This window comes from Rhynchophorus ferrugineus, unplaced genomic scaffold (assembly GCF_030347505.1).
Source record: "Rhynchophorus ferrugineus isolate W39M unplaced genomic scaffold, kcgeb_rfMv2 rfM7, whole genome shotgun sequence".
Lineage (NCBI taxonomy): Eukaryota > Metazoa > Arthropoda > Insecta > Coleoptera > Curculionidae > Rhynchophorus > Rhynchophorus ferrugineus.
This window is the reverse complement of record NW_027472586.1, coordinates 8,992,751-9,010,229: the sequence shown is the minus strand read 5'-3', so window position 1 is coordinate 9,010,229 and position 17,479 is coordinate 8,992,751. Positions and strand designations below refer to the sequence as shown.

Here is a 17,479-nt window from a genome sequence, read left to right as displayed (position 1 = left end):
CGACACCATAAAGTCTGATGTTTATTCGCTATTCAGTGGATTTTGGCTAATAGAAACAAAATTATTTTTATATAAACCTTTATATATTTCAGTATCCATATTGATAGTTATGTACAATACGTCCGGTCTTGCTTAAATAAAAAAATAATAATAAAAAAAGAACTGAATAATATCAATGGTCAAAAAATAAGTCACAAAACTGGAAAGTGTGTTGCAACATAGTCACTGGCGGCTGGGTACGTCGAAACGATCACGACATGCAAGGTCTCTTCTCGCCCAATCGTTGTACGAAATGACGCGGGAGCCCCATGTTGATCAAGTCGTCGTTGGAATATCGGAATATGCGTGGGCTATATTGCAACACAGCCTCCCAACAGAGCTCGCTCAGCTTCGGTATGCAGACCCAGGTCGAGTACACTTTGTTGCTCCTCTTCACTTGATCGTTCGTGTTGTAGATACCGCCAAAGACGTATAAACGACCCTGGGGTGTCATGGAGACCGCGTGGAAATACATCGGACGCGGCAGGAGGCACGTCTCGAAACACGTCCACCGGAGAGTCTTCAGGTTCAAGCGCCACAGGTCGTTGAATATGCTCTCGCCGTCCTGACCGCCGGTTATGAACACTTCGACCCCGCTTCCGTTGTCGATTTGAGCTGCGCCGTGGCATCTTCGTCCCATTGGGATACCTAAAACACCAGTAAATGTGTTTTGTAAATTTCAACAATACATATTAATTAAATAATTTTTTACATCTAATTCATTCAAAATCTCAGCGATATTAAACGTCATTCCTTTCAATCAAACTAAAAAAATCTGACGGTTACTCAAAAATACTATATATAGGTGTCAGTAATATTGCAAGCAAATACACTTCTACGAAAATAGAAAAAATATAAAGAAAATAAATAAATAAAGAACTCACTAAAAAGTACGGTTTTATTATCACACGAGGATCCAATATCAGCCACAAGAAACCTCCAGCTTCATCTTAACAAAGTCGAATTGTGGTTGAAAACATCGCGTATCAAAGCAAATGAGACAAAATCTACCCATGTGACATTCGCCCTTTGTAGAAGATCTTATCCCTCAGTAAAATTGAATAATCATGAACTTCCGCAAGCAGACAACGTTAAATATCTGGGAATGCATTTTGATTGATGATTGACATGACAGCTTGGACTTAAACTAAACCAAATGTATTGGCCGATAGGGCGTAAATCTAAATTATCGTTAGACAACAAGGTTTTGCTGTATAAGTCAATACTTAGGCTCATTTGGACCTATAGTATTGAACTGTGGGGTACAACTAGCTAATCTAACATAGCCATCCCCCAGAGGTTCCAGAATAAAGTGTTGCGAGTCATCGTCGATGTCCCATATTACGTCTCCAACAAACTGATTCAGCGCGATATTCCGTTAGAACCCATAACGGGTGTGATTCGAAGTGTTAGTGTGAAGTAAAGACTATTAGTGCATCCCAATGTACTGCAACAAACAGTTAAATGTGCGTTTATAAAATAAAGATTTATTTTTATTACTCTAGAATGAGAGAAACATGATTGAATACATTGTGGTCGAATTTCGACCACAGGGAGCTCACTAGCAATAATAAATTTGTTTATCTCTCACGAGAAAAAGTACCCACCCCCCTTATAAAAATTGTGCATAAAAACATGCAAAAAAAACTGATGGTCTTATATTTCTTCACCAGTGTTTGAACATTCTTTAACTACCCAGTAACGTCGTGATTTGTAAACTCAGTAAATCTGTGCCTGACACTGTCGAAATAATGGTAATTTAAAATTGTATCCGCGAGCGACAATTTCAAAACGCCTTTATTATACTTGATATTCATCGGCGGTACACAAATACAGCAAAGTTCTTCATTGAACAATTAACTAGTTTCAACACATAACAGGCGCATGTCGAAACGACTACTTACCGTGGATGCCTGCCGGTATAGTTTTCTGACTAGTCCATTGCCGCTTCTCGATATCGAAGGTGGGTATGTTATCGAAATCATAAACGTCCTCGGCTGTTCCTCCTGCCAGGACGAAAATCTTCTTGCCGTCGAATCCGACCTCGTGACGATAACGCCCTGGCGGCTCGTATTCTCCCGTCCCGTTACATAAATAGATAACCTCCCACGTTAACGTCTTCAAATTTAACCTGGAACAAGACTGAATTATCCCCGGGCATATAAACATCCGTGAAGTCTTAAATAAAGCCATTAAATGAGATCTTTCTAGTTTTTTTTCAATCTCAATGATGTTGAAGTGGAAAGACCTTAATTGCGTCCTAGGTATCGTTCGAATGTCTGTCCTGAGGATGAATTTGAGCTAATTTTAATTAAATCAGTGCGATAACCCACTTACTGGCTCACCGACAGTAATAAAGTGCCAGACCTACCACACTTTTACATTTCGAAAAGCATCTAATTAAATCAAATACAAATCGAGAGCTTGTGCGAACTATCATCTGATCACATTCCAGTATTGTTAACACTAGGCGCGACCATTCTGAAAAAAAAAACAAAGAGGCCTATTCTTACTAACTGTGACACGTTTAGAATTATAATGCATGTACAAATCAGTTTAAACGTAAGACTCAAAAGTATTGACGATCTTGAGCAGCAAACCCGAAATATAATTGCTGATATACCAATAACCAAATAAACAGTACTTGGAACATTTGCCGACAACACAGTTATTAAGACAAAAGATGTATCTGTCTGTGTCTAAGGGTGTAGAAAAAGAATAAGTAGCGGTTAACAAGATCTACAAATGGACTAGAGCAACATGGAAGCAATACAGCTACTGGATAACACGCGGGAAATCAGAAGATTGAAGCGAACCAAACCACACGAACTTGTTTAGTGTACAAGTGTATTCTTAACTTTAGCTTAAGTAGTTTAGTTTAATTTGGGAAATACATTCTGATGTATTAATCCCGTATTCGCCTTGCTTGTGTATTAATGCAAGTACAACAGAACAGTAGTTATAAAATAATCTGTAAATTAAGATTGTAGTAATCATATCTAATGTAAGATGTCTGGCTGGGTTAAATCATATGATCTTGACGTTCCGCACCAAATCGTAACATTTTGGGCACCTGATGAACCTCAGGAGGGTTGACATCGTTCTATGTACCCTAATTATACTAGTTAACAAAGCCATTCAACAAAAAAGACGCCTTGTCACCAAAGATTTATTTTTTGGTTAAAACTAGTGCCATAACAAATGAATTTAGACGTGATAATCAATCCTGCAACTTGCCATGATGATTTGGCACCTGTATGACCGAATAATAAACAACAGGTTAAACGAACGCAGTCAAAACGTGACCGCCACAAATGAATGTGTGTTACACATGTGAAATAAATTGCTTTTGGAAGCTTCAATGAAACCACTTGAAGCGATATTCATTGAGAAATAAAACACAGTTAAATATTTCGTAATTACTACGACGATCTTAATACCAATCAAAATTTATGAGGTTAATCAAGATTAATTTGATAAATACCCTTATCACAAAGCTAAAAAAACTAGTCTGTTTTAATTTTAAAAATTTTAAACGGCGACATTTCCGTATAAGAACTGAAACAATGACCGGACATGTGGTCGTTGGGAACGAAAATACAAAAAGAATATTTATTTGAAAAAAAGTGCAAGTATTACTAGTTTCTGCAATTAAAACTGACTTTCACACCGGTAGTCAGCAGGTAAACCAATCATATCTTTAATTTATGATGAAATTACATAAGGCGAACTCAACATGATTTAAATTAGCTGTTGGGCAACTCATATTTTATTGAATATGAAAAAAATATCTGTCTATTTGGGACACAAAACATTCAGTGATGAAACGAGGACGGTTTGTGTAATCACGTCGCTGAGGAGAAAAAATATTTAAATAAAATTCGTGAAAAAAATGTTTTAACGCTGATACTGACCTATGAATATCACATGTATAATCAAATCCTGTGGTCCCTCCTATGGCATACAAATGATCGTTATGGTATACTATGGCCTGTCCATATTGTGGTAATGGTAACTGACCAGTGGTCTTGACCTCCATCATTCCATTCGCATCATCACTTATGTTACAAATGTATAATTGGTTGCTACAGCGAGTACCAAAAGGGGACCCTGTCCCGCCATAGATCTGAAGAACAAATTTTCTGTTCATCTATTTTGTTTTAATCACATTCGCCTAATAATGACAACATGCTTCTCAAAAATAACAAAAAGTTGCCCTTGACAAAATAATAGTAGGTACTTCAATGAATTTCCAATTAATATTGTGTAAATTAACGGCATTGACAGAAACCATCCTCAAAAGGACGTATATTTCATAATTTCATTAAACTAACCTTGACACATTACATAAAAACATTTATTTTTAAAACAAAACTACTAAACATACCATTAATATATTTTGATGCAGTATCACAGCATTTGACACTAATTCTTTAGGCAGTGTAGGGCTATTTCTAAACTTAACCCATTGTCTTGATGCAAAATTAAATTTCCAAAGCTCTTGAAACAGTGGGTATGAATCTATGTAGGAATCATCCTCATAATGGTATTCCTCAAATCGTATCAAAGGATTGTATCCGCCAAACGAGTAGAAGTTTGCCGAATCGGCTGCGATGCGGTGACCACTTCTGGGGGGCGGAATTTTACTATTTGACGGTGAGAATACCACCTTTTCGTATTTGAAGGGCTTAAAACTGTATATACCCAAGCTGCCATCGGTCCTGTTATCACTATTGCACATCTTTAAAATATAAGTACAGAAAACACTGAAAACTTTTTTCAGGAAACTGGGAAAACATTTGGAAAACATTCATGATAGTGTGCACACAAGCAGCGCGAGCGAACTAATAACATTTTGAAGGTTTTGGGCGCCCGGTTTCACAATGAATTAATATAATGAAGGTTACTCGCAAATACCAATTCAGAACGTCTATAGTGATGTAATAATGAACATTTTGCGGGACCCGCTTGCCTTCAACAAAAATCGGACTTCTTTAAAGTGAAAGAGAAAAAATGACAGAAATTTGACAATGACTGTTAATTGACGATAATAAATTCATAAAATGAGAAACTGTACATATAAAATAAATATAATATAATTATAGGGGCAAAATTTTAATGTCTATAAATGCTAAAAATAACATGGCATTCGTTAATGCAGTAAATAAATATTATATCTATTAATTTACGATATCGTTATCTTAACGTCATTACGAGATCAGCTGTTGTCATTTTGTTTGTGTTTTTATAATAATATATACAGAACATTATGGCCCACGTTCAATATATTGATGAGTTAATTAGGGAGTATTTAGTTTTTAGGGGTTTTGCTTCGACTTTAAAGAGTTTCGATGGTGATTTAAAAGTAGATAAAGATAAGAGTTTTAGGGTTGATAAAATTATAGAGCAGTTAATGCAACTAATATCAGCTTATGACCTAAATGGAGTTAGAGAATTATGGGGACACTTTGAAAAAAACATTTTCAGCAAACTCGAAAGTAATTTTACCTCCAGTAAGTAGATGTTATTATGGAATTACACAAAATATAAATGGGTGTATCGTTTTAGGCGTAAAGAAACTAGAAAATGCCGTTTTAAAGTTGTATTTAATCAATGCAGTCACCAACAACAAACCTGATAAGGTAATAGATTTTTTCTTAAAAATGACGCCAGAATTACAGAATCAAAGCGAATGGAAAGATTGGTTTGGTAAATTAGTTCCTAAGTATGTATGTTTATTTGAGCAATCGTCTTTTTGTAGTGTTACCTTATATCAAAAATCCTGAAGAAAATCCCACATTTTCACTACATTTCACCAAACAATGGCAAGATATGTTATTAGTTTCTCTACATAACTTTTTGGCTTCCATATTTCAGGTTTGCTCTTTTTTAATAGACTCCAAACAGGGAATGTTTATTTCTAATATATTTTAGTACATGCCAATGCCTACTCTCTTAAACTACGAGGAAGATGCTAACAAAATCTTGAAATTGGAGCAAAGGAATGAATCGCTGAAGAATCGTCTAGCTTTGTTGATTGATAGAAACATAGAAGCTAATATTGCGCCTTGTCAAGTGGATCCACCTAATCATTTGTTGGATGATTTTTATATTATTGCCCAGGAAAGTAATAATGTTGATAATCAGGGTAAAAGCTTGAAAAATTTGATCAGAAACATGGGGAGTGGTTCTAGTCCTGTAATGGGTCGCAAAGAAAACGCGCCAGCTAAAAAGCGCACCGGCTCTGTTACTAAAAACATTAGAAGTTTGCATGATTCCTAATTTTAATTATTTTACTGTCTGTGTTATTTCCGTGATATAGTTGGATAGAATAAAACAACTTAAGTCTTAAGAACTATTTAATCTTTATCTACAATATGCTTAAATTATTGCTTAGAATAATGAACCAGTCACTTGTATATCACATTGTTTCTGATTTTCCTAAATCAGAGAGCATAATTACGACTAAATAATTATATATATGTAACTATGAAAATATTTATAAACATAAAATATATAAAAATCGAACAGATAACAATAAAAAAATACCTGAGCTCCAAACATTTTCTATACTATATAAACCTGGAGAAACCGAATATTGTTAAAGCTTTAAAAAACAGTGATGTCGAATGATGATGATTTCAGGACTCGTGTAGCACCAGCAAAAAATATGCATCATTATCACCAGCCGTTCATATAAATACGGGTTATGTTCAGTCATGTTATTTTCTCCTATATTATATGATACAGATGCTATTTCAAGTCGAATATCTCTATCAGCAGTGGTTCGACTTGGGAAGGGTTCACATCCAACAGAACATTGATGAGCTCTTCATTAACTTTATGCAGTTCCATTATTTTCTGGATCAATTTCAAGAAGGTGGATTTTGCTTCGCAGCCGACGTAAATGCTTTCCAAATACCTTCTTAAAAGGTAGTAATACGAGTTCTGAAAACATCAAATTATTAATAACGGCTGAACTTTTTCTAAGGAACTATACAGGGAAGAATAATTGTGTATTATATGTCCGGTTGTAGTAACTTTGACTTTTCAAGTGCTGTCCCGTAAACAATATCTAAGTTAGTTCTAAAACTGACATTTGGTATCTTTTATCTGTCAAAGTCGCTACTATAGTGATTTATTAAATTGACTGTTTTGACTTGAACCGGCAGACTTAAATAAAAAAAATAGCTTTTATCTCTTAGACATACAACTTGAATTAAATGCGAAATCAAATGCACTATGATAATACAACGCGACGAAAAACTAAGTATAGAAAAAAGAAGGAAAGGATGACGAAGTTAAACATGATCTGTTGGGAATAGGAATGGTCATATTTCCTTATTCTATATTAGGACCGTTGAATGGAATGAGGAATGTTGAAACTTACCTGTTCAAGTTTTATGACATCTTGGTGAATGACCCTCGGGCGGTCCGGTGTAAATAAAACTATGGCGCACAGAATGAGGATAATATTTTCGTCAGCTCGCCACTTGGGATCAAACGTCCTTATGAACCGTTCTAGTTCCTGGTACGCGTTCCCCTTGGCCAACTTGAGTACATTGACGTTGACGTTGAGCGTTTCTTGGACGGACGGTATCTGTCACAGAAAGCCGCCATGAGGAAATTTAGTTTTTTTTTTGTTAATTAGATCGGGATACCTTCCAGATGTTCTTGGTGGGATCGTACTTCATGGCGCTGATGATCATCATTATTTCCGTACAGCCACCCTTCAGTAGGGCCACTTGATCCTCCTGGCACATGTTCTTGAACGCGTTGATTTTTTTCGCCATTTTAATCAACCTTCGAATACCGATGGCTGTTAAGTTGATCACGTCGAGTAGGCTTGGGTCAGTTTTTGTCTGTCCTTGTACCTAGATTTTAAATTATCTCATAACATTCCGAATATAAATTGAAACTACAGGTACTGTATTTGATTTATTACATTTACTGCAACATACGCACAGCAAATTCAGATATTTACACACCTGTTCATTTAAAGATGATAACAATCCTATTTTTATGATAAAAAAAGTGAAGTGTTTTTTTTCGCAGTCCAATATGTGCAAGGAAATATGTTTTTTTTTAGTTTTATACTCACCTTTAGGGTATTATTAAAATCGATCAAACAGCCCAATTCGTCATCTACAGGTGTCAATAATGCTTTGTTCGCTACAATTAATTCGTTTAATTTGGCCCTCTCTGCATCGTTCAACTCCCTTGAATGTGAATTGCACTGCGCTATGGACGAATAAGCCTCGTATTCCAATTTAATGGCTTCCGAGAGAATCGATTCAATAGGATTCGGATCCTGATTAGACCTGGATGGGTTTAAACTGAAACATTGTTATTGAAGTAATATTTCACTACGAGACCATCATATTAACCTTTGTACATCTCTAAGAACATCCCTGGTAACATCTAAAGTGGTCTTATTCTCTGATTGGTCAACGGCGGTTTCATCTTTTGTATTACTATTGTATGGTATGTTGTTATTTGCTAAATTACTAAACGCCACCATATTATTGAGACGATTCTCTAAATTGTTACTAGTATTGTAATCCTGTTGAAAGCCTAATACATTTTCAAATGAAGGTAAATCATCGCTAGAGGAAACCAATCTTTCATTGGTTGAAGTAATTTTGTCATCAACTATTGTCCTTTCCCCTTCAGCATTGTTTGTGTAATTAATAACACTAACTAAATTTGGATTGTTCGGTTGATATCCCTCGGATAATGTTGTATCCTTGGAATCAGAGTCTGTTGTATACGAATTATTATATAACTCACTCTCCTGGGAATCCGCCTCCATGGATTCTCGTTTTATCTTTTTAAGACTTGCCTTCGCACCACCCATGTTTCTTTTTTTAGCGCGGTTCTCCTCGATTTTCTGTCTTTTCAAAACTTTGTCCTCTTCGGACATTATTAGATCCTTACACATTCCTATGGCGAAACATTTATCCAATCTGCACTTTTGGCAAAACCTTCTCGTTACTGTCGTTATTTTGCACTGATTAGAGAACGGACATTTGAAGTCTTTCTGTATCAAGGCGTTCCTTCGGAAAAACGCTTTGCAACTCTCGCATGTTACCGCGTTAAAGTTATAACCCAGTGCTTTGTCACCGCACACACCACAAACTTTCGTGTCCACTTTTCCCTTCATTATTTCGAACGATTCAAGTCATGAATAGTTTTACTGGACGGACACAAACACGTTTTCTTCGATAAGAGTTATTCATAGTCAAACAATTGAAACTTTAGACATTTGTAATAGCGATAAGCGTTTAGATTTTTGATAATTTATTTGTTTATATTATTACTAGGCTAGTAACCTTGAGCGCCTGTCATATTTCACCTTAACACTACGACACGCATTCAATATAATTCTGTATTATTGTATTAGTAATTTTTCTGCAAGTAAATTAAAGAAAAACTACATTTAAAATAAACGAAAAAATTCGACATTACTTTTGACAATGTTTTGTTCATGACATTATCCGTGTATTTTTAGTTGCCTAGCATACACTTTGAAAAAACATGATAAGATTTTGTCTTTTCTATAGTAATTATAATTATTTAAAAATTAAACATATAAAATCTCATAGAATTAATATAACTAGTATTAGTTCCAAAAAAATATGCATGATGGCAAATTGTAATTGTTTATTAAATATAAATGACGACAACTTTTAAAAGTAGGCTATGCTGAAAGTGCAATTATGTTTTCTAGCAACAAATAACAAAATAGTTTTTAATACATTTTAAGATATTGACAAGATCGCAAGATAGAAGTTTTTGTTGATAATGTTCCCACATAAATTACTTTTAATTGTTTACGTATTGTATGTTCAATGCGAAGATGCATTTTATAATGTTAATACCAAGAAAGTTTTTCATACAGTTAGTGACAAATTTTTGAGTCTATCTATCGATCCAGGACTTTTATTGATAGGTGTGAATTTAAGGTAATTTGATTAAAAGTTTTTGTTTTCTTTTCTATTAATTGATGTGGTTTAGTGATTCCTCGTTGCTGCTAGCACGACATTTAGGACCGGCTTACATCCGCTTAGTAGGTCCATCAACTCCATACGTTCGGTTTGTTGAGGATGACGATCAGTTATCCAGAAGAGATTTAACTGAGGTCCTGATTTCACCGTCAATGTGGTTTGGTATCAATGAGTGGTTTAATCTAGCTAAACTAACTCCTGTCTTTGGCATAAATGATGCGGCGACGTTAAAGGGTACATGGGACGCCGATACTCTGTTACCATTGTTGGAAATGTCAGATCAATTCAGCATTAATTGTTATTGGCAGTTAGGTTATGGTGAGTTTTAACTCTAGTTATTTATTTTTGTCGCTTTAATCCATTGTGTTTATTTTAAATTAATTTTGCTATTAGTTTGGAACTGTGAAATACCGGTATTTGTTTTTTTTTATGTTTTGTAACTAATAAGTGTTGTGTAATTGTTTTCTTTTCAAGAATGTTCCAATAAAACTGTCGTTCAGTATATCGACGACCTGAACGTGTTGCGACAAGCCTTGAAACGTTTTCCAGGCCACGACGACAGCTGGAAAGTGGCTGGAAGCGATTTAAGCAAATGCGCTTTCGACGAGGTCGCTAATGGAAATCTGGAAAACTATTTCAGGGACTTGGAACAGACCGTGGACGCGATTTTGTGGGAATCGTAGGTTTTTTCATTACCTAATTTTCATTTGCTAGTCTTTTTTGCTCATTTTCCTGCTTTCAGGCCGTTGATTTCGAAAAACGATTTGGGATTAGACAAAGTGTCCATGTGGACGGTGATGCCTAAAGATTTAAGTCCGGTAACATTTAAGTCCGCCATGGAATGGACTCAACGGGTGGAAGAAGCGGCTTATGCTGGTTACGACGTCATCTTCAGGGAGCCGAGATTGCGGGAAATCACTCGGGATTCTCCGGTAAGTGTTCAGAATAGTCTTTTATTTTATTTTCCAGTTAGTTGAACTTTTTGAGGTGGAGGAAATTATTTTCGGTTATTTTTGGTTAGTTTTTTTTTGTATTCCTTGATTTTCCTTTGTTACTTCTGATTTTTTAGGTGGTAAAGTCATTCAGAATTGACAGATTGTTTTGAATTGTTGTTGATTATTGATTTCGACTTTAACATGGCCAACTATATATATATTTATAATTTTTAAATATCCGGTGTTTTTTTTGGGCAGCGTTATAAGGTTATTTGTATGTTTTTGTCATGAAGAACAGTAAAGATAGTTGCTTATTTTTTATATCTGTTTGTGTCAGTCGATGGCACTTTTTTGGTAAAATTAATATAAGTAAAATAAAGAATTTCATCGGAATAAAGTAATTTCGGTTTTATAATGTGTCTATTTTTGATAGTTGATGATACTGTTTTGGTAATGTTAATATGAGTAAACTAATTAATTTTATCAGGTTTTGACATTTTTTTATAGATAATTTATTAAACAGTTTTAGGATGGGAATAAAGTAATTTAGGTTTTATAGTGTGGAAATAAAACGCATTGTTTATGTAATATACTACATTTTATTTATTTACATATTTTACGGGTTGGACGATGATCTTCGGCCAATTTTTTAGCTGATTATTGATGATATTACTATTAATTACTATTGTAGGTTTACTGGGCGTCTTGGTTACACAAAAAACTCATGGGTGCTAAAGTTCTTGACACAAAACCCATGTTTTCCAATAACGACCTCCAAGCTTTCGCTCACTGCGCCAAGAATCAGAACTCTTACGCTAGAAGCGGTGCCGTTACCGTTCTCGTGATAAACAACTCGACAACTGAGGGCAACGCCCATATTCACTTGGCTCACGCTCTAACGGAGAAATCGATGGAGATCCAGACCTATTTGCTCACCTCGACGTTGGAGGATCCGGGGTAAGTCTCCGACCAGTCATGATCCACGATCTTTAACCGGTTAAACCCCAGTAGGGTGTTTCTCAACGACGAAAAACTGACCATGGATCGGCTGAGAACGTCTCCGGACGCGATATTGAAACCCAAGCTGCGAAGGGCCAAGATCAAATCCCACATACCTCTGGAGGTCCCGGCCAATTCCATAGCTTACTTCGTTCTGGCGGGAGCCAGGTGTTCTTTGTGCAGCGATGGCGAGGAGGAACTGGACAATATATTGGCGGAGATCAACGAGGATCAAGGAGACGCGTCCTCCGGGGAGGTGGCGTTCAACATCGAGCAAAGGATGCGGGAAACGGGACCTTCTGTAAGCGTTCTTTTTATCCGTAGTTTCGATGTGTTGGATCACTTGCATTCGTTTACAGAACAAAATCACTTTGGAGGAGATCAAGAAAAGTATGCTGGACGAGATGGAGTCCGACCAAAACTATTATGACAAAATGGTGAATAAAGCCGGCGGGAGGAGTAGGAGCTCCAGCGGTCGGAACGACGTCCTCAACAGGAATCTGAAAACTTACCTGGAGAAGGCTCGAAAAGCTGGCGTGGATAAGAAACCTGCGGGTAAGTCGTCATGTGTGGTCTCATTGGAACCAAGTCAGGATCAGATGGGTGAAGGGGGGACATCGAGGGAAACGCTCAAATTTCAAACGCACGTACAAAATTTTCACATAATTTTTATCTAAAATAATCAGATATTTGTGTATAATGTTATTACTGAGCTGATGTGACTGAAAATCGGAAGTCGTTCAGTGCAAAAGCCGATCAGTTTATTTTCTGAACACTAACTTAATCATATAAGACCTCGTAGAAATATTGCAGACAATTGCTACTCTGATGTAGGTTTGGACTGTTCGGTGGATGTATCAGAACTCCCCAACCAGGTTCTTTTAATTTTTGACGGATCATCAAAAAGGTGTATGGTTTTGTTCTTTGTTCTTCAATTGTCCATTATCTTCACTTGTTTTAAAGATCAGTACCGGTGAAAATCAGAGGGTGTTAAGTTTGGACTATTCGGTGGATGTATTAAAACTCTCCAACCAAGTTGTTGTTATTTTTGACGGATCATCAAATAGGTGTATGGGCTTGTTTCTTGTCCTTCAATTCTCCATTATATTCAATTATTTTAAAGAGCCGTACAAGTGAAAATCAGAGGGTGCTGTGTTTGGACTATTCGGTGGATGTATCAAAACTCTCCAACCAAGTTCTTGTTATTTTTGACGGATCATCAAATAGGTGTATGGGCTTGTTTCTTGTCCTTCAATTCTCCATTATCTTCAATTATTTTAAAGAGCCGTACAAGTGAAAATCAGAGGGTGCTGTGTTTGGACTATACAGTGGATGTATCAGTGCTCCTCAATCATCTTCAATTGTCCATGATCTTCACTTGTTTCAGAAGTGGCTAGACTTTTTTTTCAGCTTTTTTAGTGATTGAACGAAATTAGTCAGTTTTTGGTGTTTTACAACAAAATAATTAATGAGACTAGATCGAGGGCTATTCCGAGCTTAATTGCTTCAGAAAGGAGCACTGACACCAGTTTTTGTTGAAAGCTTTAGGAAAAAAAAGACCGTCACTATCTCACAGATACAGTCACACACAGTCACAGATACATATTTGGAACTGGTCAAGCTACTTAATGTTTGGAACTAAAGCCAAACTGCTCATTTCGTAGAATTCTTTGTTCCTTTAAAGGCTCAAAGAATGTATTCAACATCATTCAATAAGTCCACTGATTTTGACTAAACAACACATGTCAAAATTTCATGACAAACTTTCAGTTGATTTAAAAGTTCAATCAAACAGCTATTGTTATTTTCTCTGGCATAAATGACGAAATGATACCGAAGTTGAAGCCTATTTTGAAAGCAAACTACAAATCATTTTACCAAAAACGAACAAAAAAATTAGAGTAGCCCTAGACCAAATACTTTTTTTTTGGTAATAATCATAATCGTTGCTATACACATCTTCGAGGATCTGCAATATTTTTTCCTATTCTCAGTTCCTTTTCAGGCGAAAAATATTCAGATTTCCGTGTACCCAGCAACAGCCTCTTCTTGACCGTACAAGAAATCGAATCGATACTGAAACAACGAGCCAGAGCCAAGGCCGCCCAGAAGAACATCAAACTCAGCAGCGCCGAACTGGATATGCTGGTGAACAAGGCCACCATACGCTTGCCGAGACAAAGGCGCGACATCAACCACGTGCTCCTGGACGAGAAGGCGATTTTCCACAAGAACAACCAGTTCAGCCAGGAGCAGTTCGAGAAATTCTTCAAGGAGAACAAAAACTCTCGAAGACCCGCCAAGAGAGACATCAATCTAGACTTGCTGAAGAAGAAGACGAAGCCGGAAGCCGGGCTAGGTCGGAGCAAGACGGCGAAACAGTCCAAGGTGTCTCCTTTGAGGAAATACTGGGAAGAGCAAGAAGCGAAACATAGGAGAATGGATGTTAAAGGTCAGTTCATCCTTGGCCATTCGATTTTTTGATTTTTAATATATTTTTTTTAAAGACGACAGTGAAATTTTCAAGAATTTCATGGATTCCGATGAACTCGACTCCTACGACTTCGGAAAAGGCGCCAGGACCTTCGTTGACTTGACGTCATCCGAGCAGGCCGCCTCTTCCGAGTGGTTTCAACCGATTAAAACCAAATGCAAGCACAAGAGCCCCTTTGGTACCAACATATCGCCAAATGCTCGAAGCAAAACCAAGGAGTACAGTTCACGAGATGGCTTTCATTTTATGGAACAGTCGGATGAAGATGAAGATGACGCTGGTGGTCACTCGCATGTCAAGAAACTGGGCTGGTCCTGGAATGATCCATCGAAGAAGTTTTCCGAACTGTGGGAGATGAAATATGGGCAGAATGAGAAGACCTACAATGATATGTCAGTGTTTGTAAGTATTTTCTTTAATTTATTCTTCACTGTTTATTATGATTAATCACATTTTCTTTTAAATTTATTTCATTCTGTTTATTTTCGACTAGTTATAATATCCTTATTTTAGAACTATCAATTTTGTTTATATTAAAAAACAAATTCTTATTTTTTCTTTACTTTGATTTTCTCTTTTTCTAAAATGATCTTTTAATTCTTCATAATACATGACAATCAATCTGTTGTGGTATCTTATTTGTTTATTTTGTATGTAACATTTTTATTTTTTTATTTTTCATTGTTCATTTTATTATCACCAGTTTTATTTTTTGTTCTTTTTGTTTTTTTTTCTTCCAATTTTTCTTTTGTTTCATTTTCTTTTTATTATAATGATCTATTTATTCATCATATATGACATTCCATTATTACCCGTCCCATCATCTTATTTGTTTATTTAATATTTGTATTTAATTTAGTAATTGTTAATTTTTCTTGTTTATCTTCGTCTTTATTATTTCTTTATCTTTATTTTTCTTTTGCTACAATTTCTTGTCTTTATATATTTGTGGGATTTGGTTTGCTATATTTATTTTTGTAATTAGATTTTATTGCTGGTTGCTTTTTCGTTGATAATTTTAATTTGACATATTTTTTTATTGTTCTTATTTTTCTTAATATGTACCCTTAATTTGTTATTTAATCTTTTCGTATATTGGTACGTGTATTGGTATACTATATACCTTTCTTGTCTATTGTTCTCTATAGCTAATTTTTAGTTATTATTTACATTTAATTTCTATTATTCTAATATTTACATGTTCTCTTAATTATTTACTATTGAATGCTTTATTTTGCTTGTTGAACATTTGTTTCTTTGTAATTTATATGATGTTTTATAACTTTTATTTATTTATTTATTATTTAAGTTTCCTCTTGGCAACATTTTATTTATCTTGGTACATTGTAGTTGAATATTTTACTGAAGAAATATTATTTGTGGGTCGAGTACTTTCGCTTTTTCTATCATGATTATGCCCCATTTCAAGAATCATTAGTTCTTTGCATCAGTTTTATAAAAAAATTTCCAATGATTCCGCAATCGCCATATTGTCCTGATTTAGTTTCGTTAGATTTCGGGTCTCTCAATACACTACATGTTCAAAGTCTTTATTTTTTCGAACACAGTGGTGTATGGTATATTTGTTGCAGAATGGTCTGGATGAGTTTAACGTTTTCGATGATCTTGATTATGCTATCATGAGAAGCAAACGCCATATTAACCCCATTGTTCGTTCGAAAACTAATAGGATAATGTGCAAGAGGAATTGCCTCAAAGTACCCAACAAGAAACAACAAGAAAAGAGTACGAAAGGACCTTTAATAACCAACAGGATTGCTACAGCGACAGGCACAGAAGTGAACGAGATACCTCGCAGCAGAAGCACGAGGTCTCTGTTGGATAACAAGCTATTCGGGTACTACAAGCCCCTTACCTTAGGCCTGAAGCCCTGGAAACCAGTCGATATGATCGGTTTAGCTCAAAATCCTAACCTCTTTCCATTGTTCGCTCGGTTCCACGATCAGAACTTAGGAAACAGCCTCTTACCACCAACTTACCTGGGGCTAGGACGCAAGCGACGTTATATCGAAACAAACCGTTTACAGTCTGTAGAGAATTTCATCGATTCACGTGAAATGTCACGTGAACAAACTTATACATATCCCCCTACATCTCGACAGTGGACTTTACCATCGAAACAAGAGCCCAATGATGATGATGTTAATGAGAAACAGTCTGATAAAAAACCATCAAGTATCATTGCGAAGGATGAACAAGACAACACCATAGTCAACGATCATCCTATATCATCTAAACAAGAGCATGATGATGATGATGTTAGTGAGAAACAGAATCATAAAAAACTATCAAATATCATAGTGAAGGATGACGAACACCACACCACAGACAATGATCTTATATCATCGAAACAAGAGTATGATGATGATGATGATGATGATAGTGAGAAACAATTTGATGAAAAACCATCAAATATTATAGTGAAGGATGAAGAACACCATACTACAGACAATAATCATCCTATATCACCCAAACAAGAGCATAATGATCGTGATGTTAATGATAAACAATCAGTCAGTGATCATTCTACCACTGTTGGTTCAGTAACTCACCCTCATCAAGATCCAACTATCCAGGAGTATAGTTCAAAGTCGGGAGACGACTTTAACTTGTTGAAGAACGAGTTTGAGAAAGATATTCTGACGCAAGCTCGAGACAATCTGATTCGGAAGGAAGAGCTCTTGGAGGACCAGATGGGAATACTGGGCAACGTAAGGAATTCCACTTTAAATTCAGTAGAGGGAATCGTATCGCAAACCAGGAAGATCTTGGACAGTACCGAGAAGGCAGCCTTGCAATCGCCCAACTACTTGGAGAAGATCTTCGGCAAAACCAACGTGAAGTATCTGGAGAACTTCGCCAATAAAATGAAGAACTATTTCGACAGCGTTGGTCGGAATGTGAAGTCGTTTTTCAGTAGCATATTTTAGTCGTTGAAATAAATAATAATCCAATGAATGGTGAGTATTAATGTATATCCAATT

At 35.9% G+C, this 17,479-nt stretch overlaps 4 protein-coding genes across 5 annotated transcripts; 2 read left to right on the top strand and 2 right to left on the bottom strand.

The window, feature by feature from the left end:
- Positions 1–64: 64 nt before the first annotated feature.
- On the bottom strand, positions 65–5,075 carry slim (scruin like at the midline). Its single transcript, XM_076409228.1, has 4 exons — positions 4,427–5,075; positions 3,954–4,165; positions 1,944–2,170; positions 65–687 (listed from the first exon to the last, which is right to left on the bottom strand). The coding sequence occupies exons 1-4, from the start codon at positions 4,847–4,849 to the stop codon at positions 251–253; spliced, it is 1,299 nt and encodes a 432-aa protein (XP_076265343.1). The 5' UTR covers positions 4,850–5,075; the 3' UTR covers positions 65–250.
- A 115-nt stretch (positions 5,076–5,190) lies between these two features.
- LOC143199424 (WD repeat-containing protein 91) lies at positions 5,191–6,394 on the top strand. Its single transcript, XM_076409231.1, has 4 exons — positions 5,191–5,552; positions 5,608–5,748; positions 5,801–5,916; positions 5,974–6,394. Exons 1-4 carry the CDS (start codon positions 5,309–5,311, stop codon positions 6,319–6,321), a joined length of 849 nt encoding a protein of 282 aa, XP_076265346.1. The 5' UTR covers positions 5,191–5,308; the 3' UTR covers positions 6,322–6,394.
- Hr96 (Nuclear hormone receptor HR96) lies at positions 6,386–9,543 on the bottom strand. Its single transcript, XM_076409224.1, has 5 exons — positions 8,427–9,543; positions 8,141–8,375; positions 7,701–7,913; positions 7,430–7,639; positions 6,386–6,987 (listed from the first exon to the last, which is right to left on the bottom strand). Exons 1-5 carry the CDS (start codon positions 9,200–9,202, stop codon positions 6,793–6,795), a joined length of 1,629 nt encoding a protein of 542 aa, XP_076265339.1. The 5' UTR covers positions 9,203–9,543; the 3' UTR covers positions 6,386–6,792.
- A 188-nt stretch (positions 9,544–9,731) lies between these two features.
- On the top strand, positions 9,732–17,453 carry LOC143199418 (uncharacterized). 2 transcript variants are annotated; one of them, XM_076409222.1, is made up of 10 exons: positions 9,732–10,004; positions 10,057–10,364; positions 10,521–10,725; positions 10,789–10,978; positions 11,673–11,938; positions 11,993–12,281; positions 12,340–12,535; positions 13,986–14,432; positions 14,488–14,876; positions 16,067–17,453. In XM_076409222.1, exons 1-10 carry the CDS (start codon positions 9,844–9,846, stop codon positions 17,423–17,425), a joined length of 3,810 nt encoding a protein of 1,269 aa, XP_076265337.1. In that variant the 5' UTR covers positions 9,732–9,843; the 3' UTR covers positions 17,426–17,453. The 2 variants fall into 2 exon arrangements, with proteins under 2 accessions (XP_076265337.1, XP_076265336.1); XM_076409221.1 differs by having other exon boundaries at positions 9,733–10,004; positions 11,990–12,281.
- Positions 17,454–17,479: the final 26 nt, after the last annotated feature.